This window comes from Cydia splendana, chromosome 18, assembly GCF_910591565.1.
Source record: "Cydia splendana chromosome 18, ilCydSple1.2, whole genome shotgun sequence".
NCBI classification, from domain to species: Eukaryota; Metazoa; Arthropoda; class Insecta; order Lepidoptera; family Tortricidae; genus Cydia; species Cydia splendana.
This window is the reverse complement of record NC_085977.1, coordinates 4,771,197-4,790,825: the sequence shown is the minus strand read 5'-3', so window position 1 is coordinate 4,790,825 and position 19,629 is coordinate 4,771,197. Positions and strand designations below refer to the sequence as shown.

At 37.3% G+C, this 19,629-nt stretch overlaps 2 protein-coding genes across 2 annotated transcripts; one reads left to right on the top strand and one right to left on the bottom strand.

Moving 5' to 3' along the window:
- Positions 1-467: 467 nt before the first annotated feature.
- On the bottom strand, positions 468-1,369 carry LOC134799203 (signal recognition particle 14 kDa protein). The gene is made up of 3 exons (XM_063771593.1): positions 1,189-1,369; positions 1,036-1,108; positions 468-962 (listed from the first exon to the last, which is right to left on the bottom strand). The coding sequence occupies exons 1-3, from the start codon at positions 1,210-1,212 to the stop codon at positions 736-738; spliced, it is 324 nt and encodes a 107-aa protein (XP_063627663.1). The 5' UTR covers positions 1,213-1,369; the 3' UTR covers positions 468-735.
- A 990-nt stretch (positions 1,370-2,359) lies between these two features.
- On the top strand, positions 2,360-19,166 carry LOC134799395 (mitochondrial amidoxime reducing component 2-like). The gene is made up of 8 exons (XM_063771790.1): positions 2,360-2,437; positions 10,204-10,423; positions 11,984-12,128; positions 13,634-13,728; positions 14,328-14,439; positions 16,911-17,116; positions 17,586-17,660; positions 19,023-19,166. The coding sequence occupies exons 1-8, from the start codon at positions 2,425-2,427 to the stop codon at positions 19,147-19,149; spliced, it is 993 nt and encodes a 330-aa protein (XP_063627860.1). The 5' UTR covers positions 2,360-2,424; the 3' UTR covers positions 19,150-19,166.
- Positions 19,167-19,629: the final 463 nt, after the last annotated feature.

Sequence of the window (19,629 nt, the reverse complement as noted above, 5' to 3'; positions counted from 1 at the left end):
TAGTTTAACTATGTATTTTTGAACTAGTTGTTTTATTTATTTATATGGATCCCTCTCTGGGTGAAGGCCTCCTCCAGTTTTTTCCATCTTTCTCTCCAACAGAAATACATCTGTGAAAATTTCAACTGCATATGTATCACGGTTTATGAGATACAGCCTGGTGACAGACGGACAGACAGCGGAGGGATGGGGTCCCGATTTTACCCTTTGGGTGCGGAACCCTAAAAAATATTAAAATTATACCAATCCATGGTAATCTACACAATATCAATAAAATACAACCTCACAAATATCAAATTACTCTTTCTTAACCTAAACATCAGTGTATACTTTATTGTAAGCAACAAATACGCAAACTTATCCCTATAAGAAGTATTTTTAATTGTGTGAATATTAATTTGCAACATAACACAATAACTAGTGATTTTATAAATGATAAACAAACATGCTATAAAAAAAACTTCAAATAATATTAAAGATTTTTAATATTTATTTGAAAATGTAGACTTAGATGTATAAATAAGTTGACATTGGACGATGGTCAAGGAGGAACAGAGCCTGCGTCACTAGCGCATGGACCAACTCTTCCATCTCTGCCGAGAGAAGAGCACAGTTCAATGGACCTCCAACACACTTAGGACACCATGGTGAAACACTCACAACTGTTTACTTCATAGAACACATTGCGCACTATATTTTCAGTCTCTTGACACATTGCCGTGGCATTAGATGCCATTACTGAGTTACCACTGCCTTCTTCTTGGGTTTTTTCAAGCGTTTCAGTCCGTTAACGCTCGTCCTCAGTAGGTTTGTATATGCTGTACTGAATTTTTCCACTTCTCTTTGTTCAATGACTGTAGATATTTTCTTGCTGCTAGATTGTGCCCTAATTAAACATTTGTACTCCGGGTTTTTAACTACGGGTGTTCCGTCCCGCGGCTCAGGTTTAGTTCGTCCATCATCTGAAATAAACAAAAAAATTAAGAGCAAATTTCGGATGTAATATTACATTTAATATACTCGAACAGTACTTACATCTTTTCATCGTCATGGTTATGGATCCTGAAGCACGTGCCTTTTGGAATAGCTTAGTAAGTTCGACGAGGAACTGAAAAGTAAGAATATGTTGATTACAGCAAATTCAATGTAAATTAGTTTGAAAGAATGAAACAAGAAAATCATAGTCACCTCGTCATTACCAAGCAACACCATGTTTATTAATTGTTACAGTCGTTTATAATAATGACTACCAATCGTTTTATTCAGGAATTTGTGATCAGACCAGACACAAATTACACATTTTGAACGAAAATTTAATGAAAGTCAGACTGCACCGCACTTCTACAGCAGGCAAATGACATGTTACACGTTGACGTTGTTGCTGGCTATTCTCACGTAGCTTTTTAGTTCCATACTTTTCTGCATTTAAAGAATAAAAAATATTATCCCTATTTAAGAAACGATTAATATTGAAAAACAATAATTTATATATACTTTGTTTTAATTTAAGACATCAGATGTTTTGTTATGTACTGTTTAAAACTATGATCTACTCAATCGTGTTCATGGCTATAAAATGTCGTGCGTGAAACAAAACGTTACTCGTCTGAATAGCTCAATGTTTTTTTAAATTGAAGTTTTGACCAAGGTATATTTTTTCGTACATCTCTGTCCTGGCTAATATGAAACACGTTAATTTTCAGTTTTACTGGAAATTACCAAGGAAATTTATATAAACAAATATTTTTACTTAATTGAATAATTTAGTTACAACGTTCGGATTTAATTTAAACATTTGAAATGTTTTATTTGATGGGACATGGGACTTTACCGCATTAAAAATACAGGTAGGCATGCAGTATATTTATACGCGGTTATTTCCCGTTTGTTAAGGTGCCACTTGCAGCAGAAATGCACGCTAGCTGGTGAATATTATCTATTTTGCCATATATCAAGTTATTCGAGAGATTGGTGTTGGTGCCTCTAAAATTATACCCTCTCCCGTATATCCAATAATTTTACGTCAATCTTTAATTTCCTAATTAAATTATCTACAAGTAAGTACCTACTATAAATTTATAACAATAATTACCTAGTATATTTATATCAAATAAACATAAAGTTTTTAAATTAAAGGAAACTTGCAGACGCCTCTGCTTACAAAATTAATGAAACATGCAAATTATACACTACCTACTCAAATTTTCATACATTCGCTTTACATACCTACATAAGCGCACGAACCTGCACGAACGGATGTGCCCTCTTAAGTAAATTAATTTGACTGCAGAGTTGCAGACTCAATTCTCTGAAGTCTCTCGCCTCGCTCGATACGTGTCAGTGGTCAGTGTTGGGTCAGTGGCTAAGTGTTTGTGTTTGCATTTCGTTGTTATTATATTTCGTTTCATTTCTCTATTGTTCGTCATGTTACAGCAAGGTGAGTACTTTAAATACCAATAACTAATTACTTTTACATACTGGTGAGTTACATACGAGTAAAGTATTAAACACGATTATTAAACTTTCAAATAACTTCTCTAAACTTAATGAGTATAAGACGGTTATGAGTGAGCTCATTGAATACTGAAGGACATTCTCATTAATTGTAATAGGTACCATGTGATCATTTTGCACAGAATGCACTTTCAGACACTTTAGAGATATGTCATTACTTAATGCCGAATTGTGGAATTACAGAATTGTTTCGTGACATTGACAAAAAGACAATCAATTTCACAAAACAAGATTATTGCATTGTCTGTATCGGGGAAGAAGATTTTACGGAAACTAAAGATTACCAGCGTTTAGTGAACATTATAAGAAACACTTTATCAAAATTAGATTACACAAACTTCATTATATGTTCACCAACATTCAGGTGTAAAAATACAGGTATAATGTTTAATTGGAGGATTGGAACTTTTAATAATTTACTTTATTGTGATAACTTAAAATATGAGTACTCATTTTTACTTGACTCAAATCTCGAACTGTCATTTGAGTACGATATGTTTAGCAGAGCGTCTGGATTTATAAATAACAACGGTGTAAAACAGATATTTCAAGGTATCAAGAAAACTATCTTGTATATAGAGCAATTTAATAAGTTCAACCAACCGGAACCGAAAGCTCTTTTCTCGCCCAAAAAAAATGATATAGGGGTCATTCTCGCATTTCGTGCAAATCGGTATTATTTGCAATTTACCAAAAATGTGATGGTGTTTTCGAATATCTGTTAATGCAAGGTTGTAACATAGGACCTAAAGTATATTGGCCCGCCATGAACAATTCTAAAAAGGTGGTTAGTTTCTTTATATTTACAATTAACCCCCACTATTTTCATTCCTCTCTGCATGTAACGCGTGAAGTTAAACTTTGACCTCCATTTGAACCTTAAGATACTAAAAATAGAAAACTTGTTGTTGGTTCAGTAAACAAGTAATTTAGTTATGTTTTATATCCTATAATATTATACGCTAAGTAATTAACAATAAAACTATACAGCTTTATAAGTGATGGTCCAAGCAATTTCTTCATTACCGACGCGAGAAATGGATTAGCTATATTTTGCTATATAGCAAGGGTATATAGCAATTCCCGCGGATACAACACATTGTTCGTCAGTCAGTTGGCCGCGTGCTACCACAGCGGTCGTCCGTATGTTGCTTTTGACGAAAATACCTACGTTACTCTCGTGTCGGGAAGGAGTGTGGTTCAGATAAATCGTCATCGCCATCTAGTGATATATACAGTAAGTACCAATTGTACATTATTAAAATTATACCTAATTGATGTGTTTTAGGGTTGCCTTTCGTGTGGCTTATTCTGCGAAATCAAGGTCTGATATCAACCGACCTAGGCGACGAAAACTTCCAAAACTTCATTCATATCTGTTTCATTCATTTCTTTTCCTTCCAATTTTGCCAGGGAAGGTAATGAACGAATTTAGAAGGTAATGATAAAGTATTTGAGGCAGTGCATTTAATGGAAAGAGGGTAAGGTTATTATAAATAGAATGTTGGTATAAGCATTTAAAACTGTAAACTGTAATAATATATAGGGGAGCCCAACTGGTGATTTTTTGGATTTAACTAGAGCGCAGTAGATTAACATAATCTGCCGCTCTACATATAATACCAGACCGCACTCAACGATACGTTAGAGAACGGGGCAAATGTTTGGAATAAAGGGCAGAAACTACAGAAATATAAACACAGGCCGATAAGCAATAATAGTGCCTCCGCCGTCAAAAGCGACAATTCCCAATCCGTGCGTGATAAATCTCAGAAAACTGATACCAGCAGTAAAAAGCGGTGTAAAATCCCTCTCAGGGCGGTGGACCATCGCAAGTTCATCCATCTGTGGAATATAGCTTGAGGATCGGAGGACATACGGGCATATCTGCTGTTATTCATGGTGCACTGTCGATGAACTTAAGCTCAAAGGGGACTCCAAGACTTTCAAAATAGGAGTACCCTTGACAATGTATGAATCCTGTTTATTTCCAACTATGTAGCCCGATAATCGTGGTCATTTCGTAAATCCAACGTCAATGGGAGTCAGACAAAAACCAACCAGTAATACTTAGTTCGGAATCCTGATTTGAAACCTTCACTGGATCTAATTTACCAAAATGTAAGGGGTCTTAACACCAAAGTAAGTTTTTCGGGCTTCTATGCTGTTGGTCCAGACTACTTAGGTACCTGCATATATCTTAAAGGGGTGTTTAGAGCATTTGAATGGTCCAATACACTCCATGCTTAATCTGGTACCTACTCTCCACAAGTACATATCCTCACCATTGGAAGATTTCACGGATAAGACCGATCCCAAAGTCAAGGTATTCTTTTCTTTCAGTTTCAGCAAAGCTGTTTGAGTCCATACTCCATGGCACGTTGTCGAAACAAGTGAAACCATTATTCCTGTGCAACACTCAGCATGGTTTCAGAGCGAAACGGTCTGTGAAAACTAACCTGACCTTGGTTGACACCATCTCAGAGCATCTGGATATGGGTATCCTGATAGACGTCCTGTATTATGATTTCCGAAAAGCCTTCAATCGTGTGGGTAACGATGTATTCCTACACAAACTAGACGCTATTGGGTTCAATCCACATTTGCTTAACATTTTTGCCAGTTATCTGCGTGATCAACCGCAGTACGCAACGATCAGCATGGCCACTTCGTACCAGATCCGTACCATACTCGTTCTGGTGACAGCCAAGGTTCAATCTTGGGGCCTTTCCTATTTGGAATAATGGTCAATGACCTGCCCTCGGTTATCCGTAACGCTCGTTGTCTACTCTACGCCGACGATCTTAAATTGGTATATTGAGTTGAGAAGGAGGAGGATTGTAAGTTGCTGCAGGAGGATGTTTCATCTCTGTTCCAATGGAGTCGGGATAACAAACTGACTTTCAATGGGGCTAAGTGTCAAGTGTGTAGTTTTAATCAAGCCCTATTTCCTACACATGCTCAAATTTTTCTTGGACCTGAGCCAATAGACTCTTACTTAGATCAATAGACTCTTGTAATAACAAGAGTCGTCTCAGTAAAGGATCTTGCGGTCATATTCGATACGCGGCTAACATTTCACGACCATATCAAAGCACTTGGTACTGTAGCTTCAGTAGATTAGGCTTTGTCACTCGCAACGTCAGAGAATTCCGTGACCCCATAAAAGTTTATTACAATGTTCTGGTCAGAAGCAAGTCGGAGGCGTCAGGCCTGGATCCCTTACGAGTCAACGTACATTCTACTATTGGAAAAGGTCCAAAAGAATTTCCTTAGGATGTATTACCAAAAAATATTTATTTTAGGAACCTTGGGCTTGATTTCTTTGGAGGTGAGGCACAACTTAAGCCTACTACTTTTAGCTTGTTGGGCTTTTCGTGGAGACTCTGGCTGCCTTGAACTAGTAGAGAGGCTTGTAAGACTTTTTGTACCGGACATTAGAAATATAACCCTTAGGCTTCTCCTGGTGCATCTCCTGTTGACTCATGAGTGCTTGAGATTTTGCGAGTTTATGGAGCTACGGTGGATGGATTGGCAGTCGAGTGTATTTGGATGTTAATTTTAAATTAAAGTATGTAGTTTCTCAGTGTGTTGGTGACAAGACTGATGTAGTGCTGTGTGATCATTAAATAAATAAACAATACGAAATACGTCTTCAATCACGTAAATTGTGCTTGACAATCGCTACAAGCTAGGTGGTAAATCATAAGTCGCGATTGTCAAGCCGGAGTATTTGTTAAGTCGGCTTGATCGTCTGCACAGCGCTTAAGACACGTGATTTTAATGTTGTTCATTATATTAATGGTGTTAATTTTCGTTAACTAAAGTTTTTTTATTGCGATTTCATAAGTTTGTTTCATTACCCTCCACTGATAAAATTACCATCCATGCCCATTTCATTACCAGCGCGTAGTTCATTACCACCAGTCTTATTAAATGAAAAGGAATAAGGATACGAAGGTGCCTTTAGCATAAAAGTGTCAATAAATGAATCCACAATGCATGAAAACCCAAAAATTTACCATTTAAAAGAAAATTTACAAATCGAGAGAACATCACCGATTTGCACGAAATGAGAGAACGACCCATAGGTATACAAACGGACCCGCAGCCACCTCTAAGAAAAAACTCTAATATAACAACGCACTCTCATTCCTTTCGTGCCTAAACGAAATTAAAAACTACAAAAACTCACCACGATTGTAATACAAGTTTCCAGTTATTGCATCAGAATATAGCTAGTGTCTTAAAAAAACAGGATGAGCTAGAAATTGTTTTGGAAGAATATTCCGCACAAAAACAGCCAATTGATATTCTATGCCTAACTGAAACTTTTCTTAAAAAAGGAATGGAACAAAACGTTTGTATTAACAAATACAAAATGGCAGCTTTTTTCTCACGCCTCTGTGAAAGAAGAGGTGGTTCATGTATTTTGCTTAAAAATGAATTAGATTATAAAACATTAAATATTTGCGATCAAATTTCACAAAACTATATATTTGAATGTTGTGGGATACAGATAGAGCAGATGGGACTGATTGTTATCTGTATATACAGAACTCCCTCCTCGAATGTACTGGCATTCTTAGAAAAACTAAATTATCTGCTTTCTAAAATAAATAAAAAACAAAGCAAAATTATCTTGTGTGGAGACTGGAACATTAACATACTCAAAACTGATAAGATAAGCCAAGAATTAATTAGCATTTTGGAAGCCAATAATTTTAAAATTCATACCGCTACACCGACGCGACAATCGTCGTGTATAGACCTCGTTGCCAGCAACATAGCGCAGGTATTGAGCCGAAATGACCATTTAGGTTTGTCAGATCATAATACAGGACAGTTTATCTCATTTGATCTAGGGAGACTAAAATATCTTAGGAACTGGTACGAACATAGACGAGACTTTAGTGCGGAAAATACACAGAAATTTATCAATGCTATACATTCTCTGTCTTTTCATAATTTATATACTAATAATGAGATAAATGCAGCGTTCAGTGAGTTCCATGATTTACTAATTCTCTTTTTTGAATTATGTTTTCCGAAAATTAAAGTGAGAATTACTCAAAAGACTAAAAACTCGCCTTGGATAACGAAAGGGATACGGAAATGTTGCAAGCAAAAGCGCTGTCTCTATCTCTCTTACAGAAAATCAACTGCAAGTGATAAGCCACTTCGTAAAAGTATTTACATTAACTACTCAAAAACATTACGACGTTGCATTAATAAAGCCCAACGTATGGTCAACAAAAAGACAATTAAAACTGCTAGAAACAAATGTAGAGCAACTTGGTCAGTAATTCATCGGAATATTAACACCAAGGGATTTGTAAAACAGCTAGACCAAGTATACAACAATGGAAAACTCATAGATGATCCCCTAGAACTAGCGGAAGCATTTAATAACTTCTTTATAGATCTTACTTGTACAATTAACACGACTACAGCGCCTCTACATAGTTCTCATAAATACAACCAAATAAACTCTATGTTTTTAACCCCCGTATCCGAAAATGAGGTGTTAAACATTATATTTTCACTTAATAACACAAATTCGGTTGGATATGACTTTATAAGCACCAAATTATTAAAATTATGCGCCCAGAAGTTAGCTATTCCTCTGACGTATCTAATTAATCTCTCTATCACCACAGGTATATTTCCGGATCGTCTTAAATACTCGATAGTTAAGCCAATATACAAAAAAGGTAACGCTCTAGACATGAATAACTATAGACCTATCACTCTTATCCCAATAATTTCAAAGGTGTTCGAAAAAGTGATTGCTAAGAGATTATATGATTTTCTACAAAAAAACAAACTACTAAGCACGGATCAATTCGGATTTCAGTCAGGTAAATCGACGTCTCTGGCTAGTTTTTCCTTAGTTAAATATGTTACTGAGTGCCTTGATCGTAAAGAGCCTGTTATAGCATTATTTTTAGATATGTCTAAGGCATTCGATTTTGTAAATCATAAAACGCTTCTCAATAAAATTTACGATTATGGCATTAGAGGGAAAGCCCATGACTGGCTTACTAGCTACCTAAGTGATAGGAGACAGTGTACAGAAGTATCTAAAGTAATTAATGACGAAAAAGTATGTGTCATGTCAGAATATAAACTTAATCGACGAGGAGTTCCGCAAGGAAGCATTTTAGGACCATTATTGTTTCTTTTATATATTAATGACCTTCCCGATGTAACAACACACAAATGTATATTATTTGCTGATGACACGACTTTATTGTTTAAATGTACGAACGTTGATACCTTTGAAAATGAAATAAATGAAACTATTAGAGCCATAGTAAATTGGCTGAATATACATGATCTTAAAATTAATATTGGTAAAACCAAAGCTGTACAATTTAGAACAAATAAGAGCCATGTATTATCTTTAAATCTAATGTATAATAATACTAAAGTAGACATGGTTAACTCGACTGTCTTTTTGGGATTAACTCTTGACGAACACTGTAACTGGAAGAAACATATTGACCTTGTATGCACTAAAGTGAACCGATTTGTGTACGCACTCAAACGGCTAAAACAAATCGCATCCCTAGACACAGCTTTAAACGCCTATCATAGCTACGTGTCATCTGTGTTACGATATGGCGTTATAATCTGGGGTAACTGTGTTGATATTGATAGAGCATTCAAAGCCCAAAAAAAGTGCATTAGAGCATTAGGCGGTATTGGTACAAGAGAATCGTGCAAGCCCTTATTCAAAAAACTTAAAATTCTGCCATTGGCATGTGTATACATAGCAGAAATATGCATTTTTGTAAAAAAACATTACCAATACTTTACCTTTATAGCTCAAGTAAATCCAAATGCTAGAGCTAATCGGTTAAACAAACTTCTCGGTACAAAAAGCAATTTGGCTCTTTATCGAAATAATGTCGATGGGATGACATACATAATATATAATAAACTGCCACAATACTTAAGAGACATGCCACTTATTAAATTTAGAAAAGAAATTATAATATTTTTAAACGAGCACATATTTTATAGCATTAAGGAATATTTAAACTTAGATTTTTATTAATATTGTGACATTTTATTTATTATTAATTATTGTTATTCTTATTTAATGTTATTGTAATTGATTATGTAATTTATTGTAATATAATGTAAATAGGTTTTAAAATATTTTGCATGCCTACTAGTATAAGGTATTGACATTATCTGGACATAATACAATTGACTCTACCAACTTATCTGTACATAATGTTAAGCAAAATAAACGCATTTCATTTCATTTCATTTCATTTCATTTCATTTTTAATTCGATAAACTATTAAATCGTGGGCAACGTGGGTATTGGTCTCGGGTATTGGTATGAATAGACGTCATAATGAGATAACTAAGACTGTTTATTCAACTCTTCAAAACGACCTTGTTATAAACTCAATAATATCTTGATAAAACTCAGCTGTTCATGATCTAATTTAGATGGTTAATAGCTTAGTAGGAATAAAAGTGTATCTATATTTCACGTTTCGGCGTGCGAGCGGGTCATCGCTGTCTCGCTTATACTAGGTATACAGGATAAACCGCCGGAGCAGCGTGCGGTTCCGCTCGAGTGTGATACTGATATCGGATGTATCCTATGATCCTACATCCGATATCGGATCGGACAATGTGAAAACGCTCTTATTGTTGTCATACCAGCCCCCTACGTCACGGCCGCCGCCGTGACAGCGGGCGTTCTCGGCAGCGTCTACTACGCCTACCACATCTACCAGAACAGAAAGAGATTGCCCACGGAATGGACGCAAGTCGGTACCCTGGAGCATATCTACGCGTACCCGATCAAGTCGTGCGGGGGTATTGCCATGGAGACGGCTATGTGCACGACATTAGGGCTGAGAGATGGCTGGTTAAGAGACAGGTGAGATTTATGATGATGATGATGATTGATGACGTTGGCGATGGTGAAACACATGTGAATAATTTAAGCCTAAAAATAAGCGTTATTCAACACTGAACGCACGGTTATATCTGTCATCAAAATGAAATCTCTGTGACAAAGTGTAGGCCCTGGACAGGCGTGGCTCACTCCGCGATTTCGTCGCTTTGCTACAGGTAGATAAAAGTACATCCGTTCCACACCAATTTTGGTGGCTAGCCATAAGCCGCGCGTGGCGCTGTCGCCACCTAGCGGCTATATCTGTCCTGATCGTAACAGACGCGCTTTGTTATGGCTCCTCTACACGATGGGCCAACGCCGGCCACTCCAAGGGACGCATTTATGCGTCAGAGGGAGCAAGTGATATTGCTATCTCATTCTACCGCATGGCTGCGTCCCTTAGAGTGGCCGGCGTTGGCCCATCGTGTAGAGGAGCCATTAGAGAGTGAGTCTTCTGTACCTAGTACTATTATTTATTCTGTGCCCTGGAGGCGTATATGGATGACTTTATCCACCTGAAAAAATAACTGTCACTTTTAACACCGCGGGATAGAAAGTGACGGATACCGTTTTATCACGCTGTCACGTAGACAAGAACGACTATCATATCCGTGCAGGTAGTTTATATGATTTAAATATGTACTTAGTTCGAAGTCATTTAACTTCTATGCCGAGGGTGTTTTGAACACGTTTTCTACATTATTTATTGTTAGTTGCTACTTACGGCCTACTCCTGACGCCAGCTGTAGCTTTTATTTCCAAGGCATGGAGCTTCGAACGTGTCGGGAGCCGGTGTTGCTCGAAGGCATGGAGAGTCGGCCAAAAGGTGAAACGTGCACCCCTGCCCGAAAGTTCTGAAATTCTAAGGAGCGTTCTAGAACTCGTATAAGTACCTTTTAATACTGGCGAATCGCAAATGCACAAGTACTTACCTAGTTCTAAATTATATCAAAGGTTATGAAAGTTTCGACGGCCTCCTAGCCTAATAGTCGGTAGTGACCCTGCCTAATACGAAGCAGGAGGTCCCGGGTTCGAATCCCGGTAAGGGCATTTATTTGTGTGTTCATCACAAATATTTGTTCCTGAGTTATGGATGTTTTCTATGTATATATGTATTTATATATATGTGTATATTATATGTAGGTATACATATATCGTCGTCTAGTACTCACAACAGAAGCCTTATTGAGTTTACTGTGGGACTAGGTCGATCTGTGTAAAATTGTCCTATAATACTTATTTATATGAAAGCTGCTTACAAATCACTAGACTAATGTGATAAGGACCTAATTAGGGCTAATTTAACCGCAATTTGCAACCGATAAACTAGATAGTGGAGTCAAAATGTTAGCAATTGTTTTTAGGGCGAGATAGTAGGTATACCTACATAAACTATTATTATAATTATGTAAATATGTACCTACTTTATTAGAGTTAGACCAAGCTAAAGTTGGCAGCGATTCTGATAGACATTTCTTACTTTATTTATGACACTGTACCTGTGTGGTACCTGCCTATCAATCTCTCGTTTAACGTTTTCAGAGTGTTGATGGTTGTAGACCAGAAAGGCAACTTTGTGACGGCCAGAAACTACCCGGAGCTATTGTTGGTTCAACCCAGCGTGAGGAACTCTATCCTCACGCTGAAGCACCGCGACATGGAACCCGTCTATGTCAACCTGGTTGAGGTAAAATTATTAAGAATTAAAATATTTCAGACGAGAAAGATTAGGTCAAATGTTAGTGCGTTTGCGTTGAAAGACATTCCCGATCGCAAATTCTAAACGTCGACCGGAGGAGGATGGAAGGCCTTTTTGGACTGAGTCATTCCAAAACAACTGTTGTAACATAACTATGTTAATACCTAGGTAAATTCTCATCTAATCTATCAATATAGTCCAAAATTCTAGAGAACCTAATTATGTAAATAAATATTAGTGTTGCCCACCGCCTTGTTTTTCACCGTGAACGTAAATATACGTACCTATATTATCTTTTTGTAATATATATTAATGACCTGCCAAAAGTTACAGAACACAAGTGCATAATGTTTGCCGATGATGTATCACTACTCTTCAAAAGCCCCACGAGTATAGACGCCTATACAAATATAACCGAAACATATGTTACAATAGTAAACTGGCTAAAAGAACACAACCTTGTAATCAATAACAAAAAGTCCAAAATTATCCAGTTCAGACCACACCAAAAACGCGCCATAGACATAAGCTACTTAGCAAAACAATTAAACATTGAAGAGGTATCGGATTGTACACTGTTGGGCATCACTATAGACACACATCTCGACTGGAAAAGACATATAGCAAGACTTAAAAATAAACTAGCATCATTTGTTTATGCCTTAAGTGTACTTAAATCTAACACAAACGAATCATGTGCACTTACAGCATATTATGGATATGCGCATTCCGTGTTACGATACGGAGTTTTATTGTGGGGACACAGTACTGACGCGCATGATGCCTTTGTCATGCAGAAAAAATGTATACGCATAATCGTAAATATCAAACCATTAACTAGTTGCAAACCACATTTTATTAGACTAGGAGTTTTAACCTTACCTTCAATTTGCATTTTAGAGTCAGCCACATTTGTTCGTAAAAATATCCATCTATTCAATTTTAATACAAACCCCCGCCGTAATTTAGATTTAATTCTGCCGGAACCAAAAATTGATATCTACAAAAAAGGCCCATACTACACGTCGATACTAATTTACAATCATATCCCCAGTTATATCAAATCAGAAGAAAACAACAATACATTTGAAAGAAAATTAAAACAACTTTTATTAAAAAAAGCATATTATACAATAACCGAATTTATGGAAGAAAAGAAATTTTAGACATAGTACGTCCTACAATAAACCTATTGATTAATATAAAATATTCTAAATATCTATATAATGATAAGTTAGTTATACGTTTGTAAAAGCCACTAGAGTTATGTGTTATGTTAGAGATATATTAAGTACCTGTAACTTAAGTGAATTATGTATGTACTTATGTTTGCTACACCCTTTTCAGGGTCCATGTGATACCATAAGAAATGTAAATACCACCTAAAATGTACCATGGAAGCAAGAAATAAATGAATACTGAATACTATAGGTAGTGTGTGAATATGTTTAAAAGACCCTAAATTCAACCGTTGTTTTCTGCGTTAATTTTAGGTGGTTGCGTTGCAGAGCCCCAAGACAGCTGTGGTGTGGGGAGTGACGGTGCCTGTGTTGGACTGCGGGTGGGAGGTCTCTGAATGGTTTTCTAGGTAGGTTTTAAGAGATTATTACACCTTTCTGAATTTAGTAACTGATGATAGGTACGCAGCAATACGTAGAAGTTGGATAGAGATGTCTCCATAGTGTCTCACGCGTCTCTGTCTTCAGTCACAAAATTAATTAATTCATTCATTCACCAATTCAATATATAAAACTCTTTATAGCTTACTAATCTTTACACGTGATTTTCAACCCCCATCTCTCCTCCATGGCGAATACATTTTGACCGCATGTCTTGTAAACTATTTTTGTGCCAAATTTCATCCAAATCCATGCAGTTTTTGCGAGATTGAGCACCAAATATCCAAACTAAACATACAAACGTTCACACTTAATTTTTTATCCCAATAGGATTCTTTCTTTATTGCTTTCGCCATGTCTGAGTTTTAATTGATCCTGTAGGGCTAAGATGGTCGGCTCTTTATCATTTGTCACCATGCCTGTCACGTTCCAACAAATATGTAAGTGCGAAAGTGACGCTTGGCATGGCATGACAGGTGATAAAAATGCGACCATGATACCGTTTCTGATGACAATTTATTTACAAACTTTAGATCTCTTCTTGTTCATCATATTTTCCAATTTTCAGGCTATTGGACATGTCTGCGATCAACTTCCGCTTAGTGTACTACGCGACGCAAAAACCGAGGAAGTTGGATCTGATGGGGAACACGTTTTACAAATTCACCAAGAATGACACGGTATGTACCTACGTGTACAGTCAGCCAAACTATTAGCTTAGCACCCCTGCAGCAGACATATTTGTGTGCTGAACTAATAGTTTTGCTGACTGTATCTACACTTATTTTCTGCTGACAAGTAAATAATAGTGGACGTTACAATAAGCTTATGTCCAAAGCTCTGAGGAGATCTCTCTCTTGACAAGATCTGATGAACTAGGGGGGGGGGGGGGAGGGGATATCGCCGAAGGCCTAGGGGGGCCAGAGGCCGCAGAGGGGTCATACATTGTGTGTAAAATTTGAGCTCCCTGCGCCCTTGTACCTAGATACAGCTCAATATACCATAAATAAATGACACAATGATTGGGTTAAAAAGTTAATTTATTTTATTGAAAATCTATTAATGAAAGATGCAGCAGGTATTTTTTGCCAGCAGCATGAAATCAGTAGCCAAGCATTCTTTTCTTGTTTGTACATATATTATGTACAGTGTATTAAAATAGTAAGACAACACTCAATATATTTTTGTGGTTGTACATGTTACATAGTTTCTTCCCTTGACCCTGACTTTGGAGCACCATAAAGTATTGGTTCATATGCCAAGGCTGCAATGAATATCCAAGTCACCTGAAACAAAATGAATGCTTAGTTTTTCAACAAACTCTGTAACATTTGGTTATAATACTTATTCTGTACCAGTCATATGACAAAAAAAAAACTAAATGTTTTGTGTAAGTACATGTTATGATTAATTTTATATAGTGTGTAGGTACAGTCAGCTGCAGAGAAAAGGTACCACCACTACATAGAAGTTTGTATGCAGGGGTGGGACCTTTTCTCTGCAGCTGACTGTATCTGCGCCTGCCAAAAGAAGTCATATACAATGTTTCATAATATGAAAAAGTTTCATTAATATGGTTGATAATGTATATGTATGACAACAGCCCGTCTGGCCTAGTTGGTAGTGACTAGTGACCCTGCCGGTTAAGCTGATAATCCTGAGTTTGAATCCCCAGTAAGGAAATTTGTTTGTATAATGAGCACAGATATTTTGTACCTGAGTCATGGGTGTTGTCTATGTATTTAAGTATAGTTTGTCAAAGGACTGTCTCATTTCAAACAAAGACAGAGAGAATCATACTAGCTTTGTCATATACCAGTACTAGCACCCAAAAGATAAGTATGAGTATAGTTTTCCTGGTTCTTACTGACTGACAAATTGGTTTGACCATCTATATATAGTTATCTAAGTACCCTAAGTACCCACAACACAAGTCTTCTTGAGCTTACTGTACAGTCCGACTAGAAATTGTAGAAATTAAAAAGTAGCAACACTGTAGTCTCATCCCTTTCAAATCAATTTAAGAAAATGGGATGACACTACAATATTGCTAGTTGTTAGTGACCTATGAAGGTGATGGTTTTGCTTCCCGGGAAGGGCATTTATTTGTGTGAAGAACTTTTGTTCCCGAGTCTTTATCTATATTTGTAAAGCCTTTACCTATATACCTTTGCCTTTACACATTCAATTCACTTTCCTATTGAAAAACAAGTGCTTGCCATTGCGCATATGGGTACCAAATTTAATCTACACCGTTCATCGGTTTATATTTGATGACGTAACAGGAACACATTAGTTATTTTAGCATTAATAACATATTTTATATACTTATTAGTAGGTATAGTAGGGATAAGTTATTGACTCACTCTTACCTTTGTAGGGACATTGTTTCGTGTTGCATTTGTGGGTGCATAATCCATTTTTCCATGACACTGTCACTATAGATAGGTAGATATTCACAATGCCTCGGTCACATTGGATCCTTTGGGTGAAATGCTGCGTACGGCCCACAATCCTTTGATCGTAGCATACATGATAAGATCACCAGCTAAGGGCAGTCCTTTCCTAAGCAGTTTCAAGTTTCAATAGAGGCGATTTTTCAGACGGCGCCTGCGTCTAAGCGACACTTCCGCGTTGTTCGCCGCCCACAATAATGTTGAAGTATGCTTTTTATTACAAATTCTAATTTACAAACACTATTATTCGGTATTTTCTTGTGCTTCGGTAAGTTATCTGCAAGGGGATAGCTCGCGCTACATATCGACACCTAGGAGGCGATAGCGCTTGTCAAAAGTGTCACTTGGCTAGACAATGTATGACAGATGTCGAATCCCGGTAACGAAAGTTTTGCGTTTCGTTACAACATTGCAACTTGGCTAACATTTTTGTATTCGTTAATATTTTTCGACAGACTCATCTACGGTACCTGTCATTCCCATACATTTTTTATCGATTCGTTAGCGATATCTTTTTTCGAAATGCGTTTTGGCTAGGCCCCCAGCTCAGACACCGAAAAATAATGCTATCCAAAAACCCTTAAGATATTTTTTGAGCTAACAACTAACGAGGCTTTGTGACTTTGTTCTAAGATTGTGTTTCCTAATTTTCCACTAGCTACTTTGGCTTTGATTATTTTTTCTTTTATTTTCAGGGAGCGCTCCCAGATGAGACCTCGTACCACATAATCAACGCGGCATCCGTCACCGACCTCAACGCGCGACTGCGGTCGTGTCAGGTCACTCACCACACGTTCCGGCCAAACTTCGTGGTACAAGGCCCGCAGCCTTATGAGGAGGATCGTTGGCGATTCCTTAAGATTGGAGACAATGTGTTTGAGGTCATCAAGCCGTGCTTGAGGTAAATGCGATTTAATGTACATAACTAAGGTTTCATGAGCGGGTTCTTTGTGTTTGCACACGGAGCGTAGTTCCTGCACACAGAGCTACGTGCTTGCGTGTGTTAAGACACTTGCAGGGAAGCAAGTAGGACGCGAGCTAGTGTAGTGGAGGCAATATCAGGTGGGCTTCTTTCACTCTACCAGCCCAAGTTGAAAAGTTCATTGCTCTTAGGTACAGTCGCCATCAGATATATCGGAGCGGCCGAGGTGTTCACAATATCTGAACACGCACTCTAACGCCTTGACAATAGAGGCGTGTTCAGATATTTGTGAGCTCCGATATATCTGATGGCGACTGTACTACATACGAGACATTAAATTTGTATATCAAACTTAGGGAAAATGAGCTAAATGCACTATGTGCAAGTATTTATACAAGTCAGAATTTAAATGGAAAAAAATAAGAAGATGGAGTAATGTTTTTTACAGATGTGTACTGACAACGATCGACCCGGAAACGGGCGTACGCAGAGAGGAGCGGGAGCCACTAGAGACTTTGAAAACGTGAGTTTCTCAAATTATGCCAATTAGAGTAGGTAGAATAAGGATTTAAGTGATTTTCTTGCAAGCACCTGAAACAATTATAACTTGTTCATTTTATATAAAAGTTTAAGTTTTTAATTGCCGTCATTATAGCCAACATTGCCACCAGGGGAAACTTTGCCCAAAACGACAATTTTAAACAAATTCGTTAATGTAGAAAAATTTAAAATGCTATTTTTAGTAGAAAATAGGTTATATTTCTGACAAAACTGTATACCAAACATGTGCACAAGTTGACTAGGGAATTTTCAACAAGTTGTCAAATATAGGGTATATTTAGGCGGTAAAAAATTGTTGAGAAATGAATGCAAATAGAAAAAAATTGAGAACTCTTTGACAAATATTTCCGGGTTTCAGTTATAAAACATGAAGCATAGATTATGTCCATTGAGGTTTAATCTAAAAGGCCTAAAGACACAAAAGTTTTGGCGGTGGGCAATGTAATCCGGTAATTTACAGACCTATGGATGCCAAAACGGCTTAGGGTTGTCACTTTTGACTAATTTACCCAACTTCGCAAGTAAAAGAAGGTTATGTTTGTACACTAAAGTAAGTTTATAAATATATACTGTATTTAATTGGTCTTATTATCCTTCTAACTATGTTTAATCCCTTTAACGCATGAAAAATACAGCATAATAACTCATATTTTAGGCCATTAAACTATTGTAACAGGTTTTCTCTAAAGTGACAACCCTAGCCTTTGTAAAATGCTTAGGTGAGTCTTGTATGGAAATGGCCAAAAACGGGTAGGCAACATTGCCCACCAAATTTATTCAAAAGTTTTTACACTTCTCGCCAAGTTATTAACAGGGAACGGTAGGATTGCGTGAACCTTAGATATCATCTTCATACGAGCTGTATTTGACCACCAAATTGACGTGGGCAATGTTGGCACAAACGCCGGATATCTTTGCCCGCCCTCTAAAACGCCAAAAAAGTGGGTAAAAACATGATTTAATTTTTTTTCTACAGTTAAACTGATGCGCTTGATCACTATGGACGTGCTGAGCAAAAAGTCATATGATGTGATATATTTTTTTGAGAAATACGTGTTTTTTTTTCAAAAAAAGCGGGCCAATTATGTTCATTATATTGTACTTTATTACTATATAGACATGTCGATCAGTTCATCCCTGAATAGGTACTTCGCTTCTCTGTTTTTCCCTATGGTTGACTGGTAGGAGAATGCCATAGTGCCACCATGGTATAGTGCCATTAAGTCCGCCTGTTGTTCTCTTTTTTATGTGCAATAGTGTTTACAATAAATAAAAATACCTATTTGCTGATCAAATTAGTACAGAACTTTATTTTTACATCCAGCTACCGTCAGATCTCGGAGCCGGAGGAGCGCCGCGCGTCGGGCCGCGCTCCCCGCATGGGCCTGCAGCTCGCGCTCCGCTCCGGGCGCGGGCTCGTGGCCCTCCGCGACACCGTGCTCGCCGCGTGACCATAGTCTCAAACTGACTAGCACTTAATAGTTTTCTGTTAACTCTCACCAATTTCTTTGTCCAATGTGCATTGCGTCTCGTTCCCTATGAGACGCAAATACATGCACATTGGACCAATATATTATTGGACAGATGGAATACCACCCTGATGTAGACGGTGCTGTCCGCCGAACTCGTGTTAGGAAAACTGTGCTACATAAAATATAATCTGTGAAGCCATTTCCGTTAGTAGACAAAAGCGGCAAATTTAAAAAATGAAGGCGCGAAGGGTTATCGTCCATAGAGAATATGTGTTTCGCGCCTTTTTCTACTAACAAAGTTGTTTAACCAGCTATAGGTATTTGGCATTAAAACGAGCATAATAACCAAAGAATATAATACTCACTAGGAGAAGAACGGTAACTCGATACAAAAAAATGTCCCCAACCGTTTATACGTTTATACTAGTGGCGCCGTCGTTGTGTACCAATGGAACTAAA

What these genes read in the sequence shown, in the direction of transcription:
- LOC134799203 (XM_063771593.1), bottom strand. Translation starts at nt 1,212, where the DNA reads ATGGTGTTGCTTGGTAATGACGAG. An exon ending in TGTTGCTTGGTAATGACGAG is followed by an intron (nt 1,109 to 1,188) that starts GTGACTATGATT and finishes CTTACTTTTCAG; the next exon opens with TTCCTCGTCGAACTTACTAA. An exon ending in AACCATGACGATGAAAAGAT is followed by an intron (nt 963 to 1,035) that starts GTAAGTACTGTT and finishes TGTTTATTTCAG; the next exon opens with ATGATGGACGAACTAAACCT.
- LOC134799395 (XM_063771790.1), top strand. An exon ending in GATGGCTGGTTAAGAGACAG is followed by an intron (nt 10,424 to 11,983) that starts GTGAGATTTATG and finishes TAACGTTTTCAG; the next exon opens with AGTGTTGATGGTTGTAGACC. An exon ending in CCACTAGAGACTTTGAAAAC is followed by an intron (nt 17,661 to 19,022) that starts GTGAGTTTCTCA and finishes TTTTACATCCAG; the next exon opens with CTACCGTCAGATCTCGGAGC.